At 40.9% G+C, this 13,449-nt stretch overlaps 1 protein-coding gene and 2 non-coding genes across 3 annotated transcripts; all 3 read right to left on the reverse strand.

Moving 5' to 3' along the window:
* Positions 1 to 253: 253 nt before the first annotated feature.
* Positions 254 to 11,350, reverse strand: gars1 (glycyl-tRNA synthetase 1). Its single transcript, XM_064331033.1, has 17 exons — positions 11,043 to 11,350; positions 9,500 to 9,601; positions 8,745 to 8,847; positions 8,351 to 8,492; positions 7,462 to 7,550; positions 6,660 to 6,736; positions 6,019 to 6,164; positions 5,580 to 5,729; positions 4,443 to 4,605; positions 4,033 to 4,197; positions 3,794 to 3,902; positions 3,448 to 3,592; positions 3,234 to 3,319; positions 2,598 to 2,707; positions 2,247 to 2,340; positions 1,213 to 1,403; positions 254 to 919 (listed from the first exon to the last, which is right to left on the reverse strand). Exons 1-17 carry the CDS (start codon positions 11,295 to 11,297, stop codon positions 794 to 796), a joined length of 2,253 nt encoding a protein of 750 aa, XP_064187103.1. The 5' UTR covers positions 11,298 to 11,350; the 3' UTR covers positions 254 to 793.
* On the reverse strand, positions 7,824 to 7,958 carry LOC135254327 (small nucleolar RNA SNORA84). The gene has a single exon (XR_010329840.1). It is a non-coding gene; the product is annotated as a small nucleolar RNA SNORA84 (small nucleolar RNA).
* LOC135254326 (small nucleolar RNA SNORA84) lies at positions 9,145 to 9,280 on the reverse strand. Its single transcript, XR_010329839.1, has one exon. It is a non-coding gene; the product is annotated as a small nucleolar RNA SNORA84 (small nucleolar RNA).
* Positions 11,351 to 13,449: the final 2,099 nt, after the last annotated feature.

Raw genomic sequence — 13,449 nt, forward strand, 5'->3', positions numbered from 1 at the left:
AGGATTAGGAGCATTATAAGGGATTACTGCATGCATGCAAATGTACTCATTTAATTTTTTTGCTAAGCAAATTTACAAAACTAAGAGTGATAGCTGACAGTTTGAAGAAGGCTGAACACCCAGAAACAACTGGACCTTTTCCCTTTCCATCCTCCATCATGACGCAACAGTTAAACGTACCTTTGGAAGGAAAGCACCTATATTGGCATTGTGTACACAAATACAGTATAAAAAATGGAATACAACTGCCGGGTTCTACAGATATTTGGGTTTATTGAACCAAGTTGCTTTTCATTTCGTTTCCCCAGTTTCAGAGCGGTGAAAGAAGACATGTCTTCTCTGTGAGACAAACCTTGAAACTGAAAAGAAAGTCCATGATTTAAGCAGGTCGTATAAAGACAAAGCCCCACCCCTCATCCTTTCAGGCATAAACTGTATAAACCGTACAAGAACAGCTCTCAAAGAAAAAGGCCAGTCACAGAAAGTCCTTCTCCATTTCCTCCATTCCTTTTTTTTTTTTTTTAGTCACGTGGATTTGAACTGAAACTGAATTTAAAAGTTAACATTTATGGGCAGGAATATGCAAAATAGACCATTATTCGACTTAAAGCATCATAATTACATAATGATTTTTTTGTCCCCCAAAGTGGTGGCTGCATTGCGAAAAATGAGGACCTCTACTGGTGAACAGACAGCTTTGCACATTACAGCTGGGATAACAAGTGCCCCGATTGACATTAAGTACAAATGTCCATTTCCTCCAATGAGAGTGGCCAGCTGGTGCAATTGTGGTTTATTCCTCTATTACTTCCTTTTTTCCCGTCTCCTGTCCCTCAAAGATGGGATACTTGCTCTCCACCTCGGCCCATGTGGTGATGCCGTTCGCCAGGTCGCGGACGATCCCCGGCAACTCTGAAACCTTCAGCGGCGACACAAACACCAGTTAAAAAATGCCCTCACTGCTTTTCAAAAAAGCACACAATGGCTTTGCTATCGAATTGGAACTCAGTCCTACTGCATGCACTGCTGTGCTGCGTCTGTTTATGACACATGCTTACGATCTCTGCCTGTTGTGTAGATTTGTTTTCATTTTTGTGTTGCACTAGAATGCTGTGTCTTCAAAGACACAGGAAACATGGTGGCTTTCCTCAGGCCTACGAACTCAACACCTGAAGGCTTTCCGTGTCATCTGCTGGGCCCTCCCTGTCTTACCTCAGCCCTGATCTGGCGCATGGAGTCGCGGTCCCTCAGGGTGGCGGTGTGGGGGTTCTTGTTCACCGTGTCGAAGTCGATGGTGATGCCGAAAGCCACGCCGATCTCGTCCGTCCTGGCGTAGCGCCTCCCGATGGACCCCGAGGAGTCGTCCACCTTGTGGGAGACGCCGTTTTTGGTCATAGCTTCGGCTACAAAAAGAAGGGGGAATGTGCAACAGTTCAAACAAAGTTTTACATCGTTTTACAGAAAATAACACAATAAAAGCGTGAATGGTTTCTTCAGGGACTTCTCCACACAATTAAGTCAACTGGCTTTTGAAAAAATAGTAATTGCAATTTGTAACAAAAATTTTTTTTTTTTTTTAACTCTAAGGGGTATTAAACATAAACAAGGAATTGAAAAATTCTCTTTTATCTGGACCTCCAAAAATATACCAGCTGTTAACGACCCCTCAAAAATTCCATGATCAAAGAAGTGTAACCAACTACACTTGGAGAGACAACACTAATAGTTTTTTTATTTTTTTATTTATTTTTTTAAACAGATTTCTTAAATCTCATTATTCCTTGAGATTTATTCATCACTAAATTCACTGGTGAATAAGAGGTTGAAATCACAGTCAGACCATTGTAGGTTTGAATCCCAAATGCTGGGATTGTACCCCTGAGATAGGCTTTTACATTTCCCATTCTTTCGGTAAGCATACAGATGAATAATTAAATACAACTTAACTTGAAGCCATGTCTGGGGGAACAAAAATACCATATCCTTCTGTTTAGAAACTTAGCACACTGCAAATAAAATGTATTACAAGGACTGAAATTCCCCTCACTAATCTCCAAGGTAATAATAAGAAATTAAGTAAGACTTAATAAAAAAAAGTTTCAGGTACATGTGAAATAAAGAACTGATAATTTTAAGGAAAAGGTGTTCACAGTGTAATGGCACAACAGCACCAAACAACACGTACATAACAACTGTGAACTTGTATCTCTAGCTACGTTCCACAAGACAATGCAACAGGTACTCACAAAGCTCTTTGACAAAAGGCATGAATTCCTGATTTTGGCTCAGAGGGAGGACGGAGCATTTGTAGGGAGCTACAGTGGCTGGAAAGCTGAAAAACTGGAGAGGAGAAACACCTGGTTAAACCTGGGGCAGGGAACACCTCAGATGCCCTGTGTTCTGGAAACACACAGACTAATCCGAACAGAAAAATGCATGCATCAGTCCTGTCATAATCCCTACCACAAACAGCTGATGACAAAGTTAGTGCAACGCCCTTGCGACTCCAGAGACACTAATAGACTACACAGTTCCCATTTTTTTTTGACGATTTTTTTAAAAGCAACACTTAGTGTCAACTTCAGAGTAGGCTTTACCGTTCTTTGTTCATCACCCTCTCTGACTTGGAATGTGTGTTCGAAGATGGAGTACATGATTCGCCCGATGCCGAAGGATGGCTCGATTACGTTGGGAACAATTTCTTCAACTGTGGAAAATGGTAAAAAATTAACATAGGAATCCACTCAACAGGACAACAGCAAAAAGAATATAATCATTATGCACTTCTATTAATAGCACTTCTTTCCCCAGCACTTCACTGCTCAGGATTGCCTTATTTTGATGGTCTACGACAGCCATGTTCTGCGGTTTAGTTTACTTTTGCTGTCATAGTTTTACTGAAAATTTTAGCACATTACATTTCTGGGACAAAAGACTCTTAGTTATGTATAATGTTAATAATGCAGCACTGGCAGCTGCTCTGGAGAAGTACATTAATCAAGAAAACTGAAATGCTTCATATTCACAATATTATTGTAGTTAGTAATAATGAATTATTGATTTACTATATTCACAGTGTACAACTGGCAACCAACTGTACAAGTAGGTGGTCCACATCACAAGTGAAAAAAACCAGAAGACTGGTTCATTCTCAGGTAGTATTTTCTTCCTGCATGACTACCATTGTGAATTACAACCACAGGTGTCCATTTCTTGGTCAAGTGCTCACTTACCATGGAGAGTCTTCTGGAACCTCTTCACGCTGACCATGTCCTTGGTTAGCTTGAAAGTCTTCCCTTCTGTCTCAATGGTGAACTCACTGTGGCGGATGACAAGTACAAAGTGTGCTTCACTAAATACGTGGCTGTCATCACTCTAAATAGCCCACAGAAGCATGAATGTGAAGACTATTATGACTGCATAATGCACACAGGTTTCAGAACGAACCCATTTTCGCTGAGAAGTTTCTCCTGCTCCGTTATGTAGCACCCATCACAGACGGCCAAGTACTCCATCGCCAGCTTGGCGTCTTTCTTGTAGGCCTTGCCGATTGCTCCCTTGTTTGGCTCGAACTGGACAACATTCACGGTTTTGTGTGCTGCGGTTAAGGGCAGTGACGAGAAGAGGGCGCACCTGTGGTAACAAAAGCTCGCCACAGACACCATGGAAACAGCAGGCTAGAGACATAACCGACTGGAAAATGGCGCTACGACAGAGGGTCGTAATGCTAGAGATAATTTATGCATCTTCAGTGCCTACAATTGTTCTGTGCAGCTCTGATTTAAAAGGGATATGGGTTCCTTTAGGGGCTTCTCAGCCACCAGGGGGACTTTGGTGGCCCGGGCGTGACACAGCAGGTCATAGCACGAGCGGTCTGCGCACCCAACGATCTCGATCCAGCCCTGTCGGGGAAAGGAGCAAAGCGCACTCAGCCATATTGTAGGAGTTTACTCGACCATTCGACACCAGCTCTCCAAGGGGGACTGGACCATTGTGGCCAGGCTCCCCACAGGGAAATGGAGGTGGACCTACGTAGGAGGTTTTGGTCTCGGCGTCCCAGCAGTCGCAGGCATAGTGGGCCATCTCGTTATCCATGTGCTGACGGAAGCGCAGCTTGTCTGGGGCCACGCCCACCTTGGTCAGGTACAGGTAGATCCTCCCGATGAAGTAGCCCAGGACAGAGTTATTGATCACCCCCTGTAAACCAACATGAATGCAATCTTAGATCCGACACTGGGAACAGAGCCATATACAAATCACTGAAGTCAGTGCTGAAACTCCTAAATTTCCTAAATGCAGACATACTTACAAGTGGAAACAACAGAAAGAAAATGAGTAAATAACCAGTTTTAAATTTAGCCTTGAGCAATTCATTAGGTGCTCACCACAAACATGGACTTCTCCACCAAATCCCCCCACCTCCCCCCACCAGCTGATCTTACCTGGCCTACTGCCTCGCCCAGCTTCATTACTTTGGCTGACTGGCCACTGGTCTGTGCTTTGGAGGAGTACAACAGGATCTCCAAGTCAGCAACATTCTGGAACTTTGGGTGGACCTTTTCGTTGGGGTCTACAAAGTGCTCTATTTCTGCCATGGTAAACTCTCTGTTTGGAGGACAAGGTCAGGACGGCTTAGAACGGCATCATACATTTACTTTTCCAGTTGGTATTTGCTTGCACAGTGATAACCCTGCTCCTCCCTACCCCTTAGTTACTGCTGCCAAGTTGATCCAGTTTTACACAAACGATGATTTGTACAGCTATTACTATAAGCGAACTACAGCAAGAAACTGTACATTATTACACCCTGGATCACATTTCTTTTTTAAAGTTTTTTTTTTTTAGCTGCGAACGTGTTTGCTTGCTTACTTCATAATATAATCCATGACCGTTATTTCAACATTTCTGAATTAATATCATTTTATCAGAAAAAACTGGTAAAAAAAAGTCTTTGTGCTGCCCTCTAACATTTGAAAAATGTTTTCTGCATTCCACTCTGGCCACACCCTAATCGTGGTATCACGTCATACAGATGTCAATCAAGGCATCGAGTGGGAAAATTTCTAACGCCCACAAATCTGTCTGTTTAAATTTTAATACAATGGAACATTGCGGCACCTGATTGGCTAGATTGGTTTCGGCCCAAAGTTTTTTAAACCCTCATATTCCACCTAAACAATCCACTAAACTATGTTTCTGAAAACATCTGAAGTGAGAAATAGGCCAACTAACTGCTGAATATTGATTCAGATGTGATCTACAGTTTCATCAGCCTGGTGCAGCTCTGCTGTACAAATTCATTTGCATACAGAATACTTTATGCAAATGAGAGACACACCTACTCCACTCACCCCAGGATGCATTTTTCAAAACTGTGTAATAGGCAGAGCCAGGCTGAAACAGTGCAATTAGTCTTTAAAGCACAGACCCTGCAGGATAGTGTATGTACTGCACTGTAACCCATTCAAATGTGTGTCAAGTAAATCATCCTAAAACCTTCCCACAACAGCCAAGTAGAGGTGAGCCCTTTCTCCAGGCCTATGACACTGCTCTCTTCCACTGGTTGGACCGCGGCTCACCTGACCCGAATGAGGCCAGAGCGGGGTGAGATCTCATTCCTGAAGGAGTTCCCGATCTGGGCCGCGGCAAAGGGCAGCTTTCCCTGGTTGAACTCCAGCAGGCGCTTGAAGTTGAGGAAGATTCCCTGAGCGGTCTCCGGCCGCAGATACCTGCACACACAGTGTATGGATTCAGTTTAACAGGATAAATGTGCAGGCAATATGGTGAATGAAAACTGAACCTTGTGTTTACACACAACATACAAATTCAGCTTATGAATTACATACAAATTCAGTTTAATGTGGTGCTGATATTTAAACTGAGGTTAGCTTGTGGCTATAAGATATTTTTTCTCAGACTGCTATTACTTGTCCATACACTCCCATTTGTGTTTTCAGACAGAGTTAAAGCAGAGATAAAATAGCCATTACAGAAGAATCCCCCCCCCGCCCCCCTTACCCGGGCATGTTGCCCCCGGGTCCAATGGAGGTCTGGAACATCAGATTGAAGGAGATGGGTGGGCTCAGGTCATTCCCTGTGGTTGGAGACTTAACGTTGTATTTATCAAAGAGGTCCGCCAACTCCTGCTGGGTGAAGTTGTCCATCTGAAAAAAGCATTAAGCAAGCATTGCAGTTCTGGACTACAGACATTTAAAACCAGATTTAACATGGCTGCCAATGCTCATATACCTACATGTTAGTTTTACCTGGATCATAATTTCTCCAGAAGACAAGTATAAAGCAAGATAAATAATTCTAAATAATGTTGAAAAAGCACCTTACATTATTTTTTAACCACCTACCATTTTATCAACAGTGAAAACAGAAACCACGGTTTACAAAAGAAAGACTGCATCAAAAAAACTGAGCAGGAACAAATGAAAAACTATGTGATTATATTAAAAAAATTACTGAATAATACAAATCAAAATGTTTCCTCTGTCACCAGTCTAACAGCTAACATACTCATTGGATTTACGCATACATATTGCCTTTCTGCAATCAAAATAGAATGGACATAATGTGTAAAAGGAGAGATTATGATTTTAGAGATTATGAGTAGTGAGATTTCGCTTCGAGCTCCACAATCAAGGGCAGACCTGAGTGACGACATCTTCCATCTCGGCCTTCTTTTCTGCAGCACACTTCTTGTCAGACATCAATTTCTGGAGATGAGCTGAGAAAATGGAGACATTTAAAACAGGGTTTAAAAAAACAACACACTCACAGACCTGTTCATCAGGAAGTTGTCACTTTAACATGACCATAGAATATTAAGAGAAATATTACGATGCAATCAGAGGCCACATAAACAAAAATCTCAGCTATTCAGTTAGCCCCTTAGCCTCAGTCAAAGTTGAAATAATATTTAGACAAAAAAAAAAGTCAACTACCATTTTGAAATAAACCTGGGCCATCTTGTGTAAATACATCTCACTGAATTTCAACTTTCTCTCTTCTCTGTGGTATGAAATGACTTAAACTGAAGGCCAGCACAACACTACCAGCCAAGCAAAGAGGGCAAGGGTACCATTTTGTCTTCAGTTATGACTCAGTCAAGCACTGAACTTTCCGGTGACTGGGCAGACACTTTAAGCATTAAGCCAGCAGCTGTTCAAACTGCAGGCAGAGGACAATGCTGGGGCAGCATCCCTCGGAAAGCTCTGTGATTTCTACAGAGCCAGGCACTTCCCTTCCCCTGAGGCCAAAATACTGATACTCAGGTTTTGGCCAGGTCTAAGAGACAGAGGGGTTCACTGTACGCGCAATCTATTCTTTGACCGGGAACAGTTTACAGTAGTATCAGCAATCTCTTCAACCAAATCACTGCAATTAATGTGATCCTAAAACAGGGAAAACAAAGAAACTGCGATGAGCGAAACTGCATGCGTCTCTCAGTACCTTTCAGGAGGTGGTCGGCACGGAAACACTCTCCATTCTTGACATCCTTCACCATGTAGTCTGCAAACTTATCCACGTGTCCTGATGTCCTGCAAACACACACACTTGCTTAAAATGCTTAGTTTATAAAGCCTTCATGCGTCCAACCAGACACTTAACCTGAGTTTCATTTTCTCGCAGAAAGGCTAAAAAAAAGACTTTTTTAAAAGAAAATTTTAAAGAAATAGCCTGAATACTCTCGCACATTCTGAATATGTTCCAAAGTGAATGGCTTCAATATGAGCAAAAACATGCTAGAATACTTAAATGATAACTTAAGGGAGAGGAGGTACTCATGTAATATGATACAGTACTAATGTTTGAATTGTTTCTGCAACCGGGCTATGGAGCCTGCATAGGAATACAGTCTCCATGCATAAAATCACAGAGTTAATGTCTGCCTGTCTATCAAAACCCACAGATCAGCACAGTCCAGCCGTCTCCAGGAACCACCAGGCAACATCACGACACATACTACATGACCACTATCTGAATCACTATCAGCACATCAATCACAGGTATGTAAGTTTAACGGTGTGATGTCAGAACTGGAGATTTACCAAAACTCCAGTACCAGTATTAGGGAGGAATTACCCAAGACAGCTGATTAGAACATAACTCTGAACAGAAAATCAGCTAGTAAAAGACATGTTACACCTTCTCAGTAAGCTACAGCTGAAGTCCTACAACAGCAGTAATGTAAGATTTAACCAGTCAGCTGAACTAGAGATTAACGATGCCTTGGAAAAGCTTTTGGCGCTTTAAAAAGGCCTTTGAGACCTCAAATTGTCCATCCCTGGATCAACAGAGTATAAAGGTGTCTCATACACACAGGGTTTGTGTCACCTACTTGAGAACGGGCTCCGGGGTCAGCATAGTGCAGTCTATCTCCAGGATCTGCTCCTCTTGAATGAAGTGCTGCCTCCATGCTTGGAGAATGTTGTTCTTCAGAGCACACCCGACGGGACCAAAGTCATACAGCCCGCTCACACCTGACAAAAGTGCAATTAGCAGCGCAAAAGAGGCAGATGCAGCACCACTGTCCTGTTCTCTGGTTCTATTCTAGACTGTTCACTAAGCATAATAATTAAACACCTGTGCATCAAACAGATTCCTATGAATTCTTATGTCAAATATGGTGAATTTCCTAAATCTAAAGGCCAAACCATGTCTACAAAACACCATTATTTATGTCTCATAACCCTTCCATAGTTTCTAGTCTCACGGTAAATCAGTGTTCTTACCCCCATAGATGGAGAATGCTTGATCATAAAAGAATCTCCTTTTAAGAGTGTCCTCCATCTTGGTTCTATCAATGATATCATCCTTGGGCTGCAGGGCCAACTCCTGCAGAGTGTATGGGAAGAGAGGACTGGATATTAAATAACACCAGCACAAAGTTTGCAATTTACCTGTGAGTTCATCTAAATTCCAGAAACCAATCAAGTCTACCTGAGTACGTGTTTGGAAGCTGTAAATAACTTTACAATTACAATTTTGCCATTATTTGACTGCCCAGAACAATGAGGTCAACATCATCAAGCATTTTTTACTGAGAAAGATGATCAAGTATTATTGAAAAGGTTAAAACACAGCACAGTGGACAAGAAACTTGACTCAACTTCATAAGAAAATGTATGCAGGAAATGTTTCTGTGACCGGGCTATAGAGACTGACATATAAAGCTAAGAGGCTCTACGCAAAAATCACAGAATTAATATACGCCCTATCCAAAACCTGGAGAACTGCATGGAATAGCAGGTTCCAGGAACCACAGGGCATGCCACCATAGACCCTTAACTTTTGGAGGGAACGAAGCATAAATATAATGTCTGATAAAAAAAAATGACATGTAGCCTAATAACTGAACTTTACTGCAACTTTATAGCACATACAGATCTGTTTAAACAAATCATCAAACATCAGCCAAGTTATCATTAACTGAAAGCTTTGCAAAACCTTGGCAGATAACAGACTGCTTACGTTCGGAAGACCTCACCTTTGCCTCTAGTGTTCGCTTCCGGGCCTTCAGCTCAGCCACAGCTTTGGTAACATCCACATCAGGGGCCTTCTCCTCTTTCAGTTTGCGCACCAATTCCCCCTGCAGAGAGAGGAACAGGGAAGGGGCTCCGTCACCCGTGTCCCATTCCCTTTAAGGACTGGCTTCTAAATTATAATTGTGAGGTGTATGTGCTCCTCCTTTTTATACAGACTGACTGTCAGGTGCTTCCTATATAACTGCCAAAAACCTCCAGCAATCAAATCAATACACAATTTACCAGGAAGTTATAAGGTAAGTTAAAACACAGCATAAAACTAACAACAGTGTACACTGTTTTGACTGCGTATGTTCAATATATGTTCAATTTGTTATAGTATCATAGTCAAATGAACTTGCAACCAGAAGGTTATAGGTACAAGCCCCATACAGCATTGAGGTTGGTTAGATACTGGACTTGCTCAGCAAATACGTTGTGGTGCAAATGCATGCAGCTACACAGATAACACTACAGATAACCTTACTAGTGGAGTTATGCAACTAGTTAACCAACCAAGGTGATCCACGACAGATCATAAAGATATTATAAAGTCTCTTTTCATTTTGTGCTAACTAGCTGTGGTCCTTCCACAATATAGCTATATTTTATTTTCCCAGTAACATTCCTGCAGTAAAACACTTTAGTGAAACATTCCAATCAGATAAGCCAAGTCAGCAACATCATTTAAGATGGTGTCAAATCCTGATGCTAGCTACAGTTAATGCATTAACGAATTATTTACGACGCTAGCTAGGCACAATTTAAGAGACGTAGCTAGTCAAATATGCCCAATCTGTGTATAATTCGCTAGCTAGCGAACAGAAAAAATAACGTTACTAGCTGGTTAGTTAAACAAGTTATTTTTTTCTCCTCTCCACGTTTTGACAATGCAGGAAGCTTGCTCCCTAGCTATGATACTTGGCTAGTACGTAATGTTACAATGTGATCAGACGAAACGTGGCATGGCCAGAAGAGAAAAACATCTGCACTGCGTGCGAACATGACACATTAGCTTGACTGTAGGTTAAGGCCAACCACGTTAGATGAATAGTCAGCTAGGTAGTATGAAGATATCAATCTAACACTCGAACTGACTGATGAACGTCCATGTAGAATGGACTACCAAGCCTGCTAATTACCAGATGGTTTCGAATGCAGAAATTAATTAAACGTTAGGTACTCTTTATCAGCTAGCTTGCTAACGTTCGCTAGCTTGCAATCAGTGCTGCACAAACCACCAACGCTTAACAAGCTGGCTATCAATTTTTCAAAACGGCTATGGTTAGCCATAATAAGTCTACATTTGAAACATATCAATCCTACAAATAGACAGAGTCCGCTAACCTTGAATGATAACGCAACGTGGAGCCTAACGTTACTGTACCGCATTCGCTTGACAGCAAGTTAGCAGGGAAATATAATCAGCTAACGAATTAGCTAGCGGGTAATAATATAAAGATAACTGTTTAATACCAAATGCAAATGGACTTCAGTTCAGCCTACCTGTTCTTTGACTGCAAGCCTCAATGGGGCTAGAATCTCTTCAATATTTCCATCCATAATTTGTCCTTCTGAATCTGAGAGCTGAAGCCAAAGACTTTTCTTGTTCTTCTTACTCAAACAGGCCGACAGAGAAAATACCCTGCCTCTCAGTGTATGATGGAGCGGGTCCGATTTAACTGGAACCCGAGGCAGAAATAGGGCAGCGATGCCTATGCTGGACCTCACCAGGGCGGGTACGACTGCTCTGAAAAGCATGGACTGAAAACGCCGGCAGAAAAGAAGCAGAGTGAATGATGAAATCCCCGGAAATAGAGTAAATTCACGTTTAATATTCGGGGAAGCACTTTCGTCATTCCTGGACTGACGAGATATCCTTTCATTGGTGTCCGCAGATTCACTAGAATACTGCGGTACTGTATGCCTAGGTGCTTCAGTTTTGCTCTCGCACTAGGTTTATTACGACTTCAAAGAAAACAAGTGTCCCACATAGCCTTCATGATCGGTAACGCCTATGGTAGGTGACCATGTGGTCCCCAGTCCCCCTTTTTGAACAAGCAGATTTCAAAATCAAGTGTTAAATTATTTGTGGAAGACAATATGAACATTTTATACCTAATGCTATTAAAGAGAGAACACTCACATTGTAGAAAAGAACCATATAAATTAATCATCAAATTTAGGCATACCACCCTTGATCCAAGAATTAGAGTACAGGGCGTATTGGCTGTTGGGTGACTCGACAAGACTAGATCTATGTTATCTGAGGTTCTGAATAACAGTTTGTGAAGTATTGCCTTTTTTTTGGTAAGTATTGCATTATATATATATATATATATATATATATATATATATATATATATATATATATATATTCTGTTTATATCCTTAATATGTGTACATTAAATAGCTTAACTGAATTTTGGTTCATAATTTTGCACCTATAAAAAATGTATCATAGCTTGATATTTGGTTTCCACTCATTACGCATTCATTACTGTACCATACTATACCTAGTTTACCCACCTACATTACACTTTGCACTTTTAAATGTACTACTTCACCATCAGATGGCAGTATATCACTGTAAATAAGTGTTGGTGCACCTTGCCAAGTGCAGGCTGCAAAACAAGCATAAGCGTATGTGTACCCTGTAATTTGCAACATTCCAACATTCATGTTTCCCAGAAGCCATAGCTGTGTAAATGCCAACTACTAAGACCCATACACCCCTAAAAGTGTGTAACTGCTGTACAGTGACACCACTTTGACATTTTGTGCTTGTTGATGCTGGACATGATTTGTGGGAATGACGTATGCACAATTGCAGTGTACATGGACAATTAATGTAGCAACTATATAGTGCATTACATAGAAAAACTGTCTTCTGTTGTACAACATGTGTGGCACATCCATTCATAAACCAGCTGGTATCCCAGCGTATACACAGATCCATGTATAAAAATTCTGGACAGGCTGGAAACATGACTGTAAGTGGAGATCTGTGACATTAAAGAGATGTGACTGTTCCATGTTGTATTTGATCGGAGGAATTATTTACCAATGTATCTTCCACCTTAATATATAAAACAATGTTATAAAGCATTCGAAACAACAGTATTCTCTTGAAATAAAAAATTGATACGCTTCAATTAAGTATCTTTATTTGAAGTTTTGTTTGATCATTTCTTGGAGATTTCTAAGGAAAAAATCCTTTGGGTTTGTAAAGCATACAAGTGAACTTGTATGAACCCATACTTGGATGTTTTTCTTCTACAGAAAGAAAGAGGAATTTGTAAAAGTGAGTACTTGAAGTGAGCTATGTTGAATTCTTGGAACTACTATGAGGTAAGCAGACATTTAAAAATAAATTGTGGCTGTTTTCATACAAGAAAAAGTTATTAATTTACCAAAACATACTATTACCTAAGCTAATGAAGCCATAGTTCTGGTGCCCACATCCTCCTTCTATCTGACTGTAAGGTTAACTGGGTTGGCCTTCCCACACACTTGATATTAAGCTTTATTTACTACACAATATTTGGACCAGTATTTAGCTGTCACAGTTTAACCACCAGAACAAGAGGTATCTGCACCACACATGATAATAAAAACAGTATACAATCTAATAAATAATACCTCAGGCAACTCATAACATCCATGTAACATACATATTGTAACAATGTTCTACTGGCATCAACCATTTGTCAACTAGACAGCGATCTGTAATTAGTTTTCCTCTCTTGTGTCTATTCCAAACAGCAATATGTGCTCTGGATATAATCAGGCTGAGAAACAATTAAAATGAAGTGGTTGCTGGACAACATAATGGGTAAAAGTGGTGAGTGTATTTTGACTATATGAGAATACACAAGGTTTTGTAATAGTTACAGCATTTGCACAACATTTG

Source organism: Anguilla rostrata, chromosome 4 (genome assembly GCF_018555375.3).
Source record: "Anguilla rostrata isolate EN2019 chromosome 4, ASM1855537v3, whole genome shotgun sequence".
NCBI classification, from domain to species: domain Eukaryota; kingdom Metazoa; phylum Chordata; class Actinopteri; order Anguilliformes; family Anguillidae; genus Anguilla; species Anguilla rostrata.

Coding starts and splice junctions, on each gene's coding strand:
- gars1 (XM_064331033.1), bottom strand. CDS start 11,297: ATGCTTTTCAGAGCAGTCGTACCCGCCCTGGTGAGGTCCAGCATAGGC. Junction 4,198..4,442: donor TGGGCGAGGCAGTAGGCCAG/GTAAGATCAGCT, acceptor GTTGGTTTACAG/GGGGTGATCAATAACTCTGT. Junction 3,903..4,032: donor CCGAGACCAAAACCTCCTAC/GTAGGTCCACCT, acceptor TTTCCCCGACAG/GGCTGGATCGAGATCGTTGG.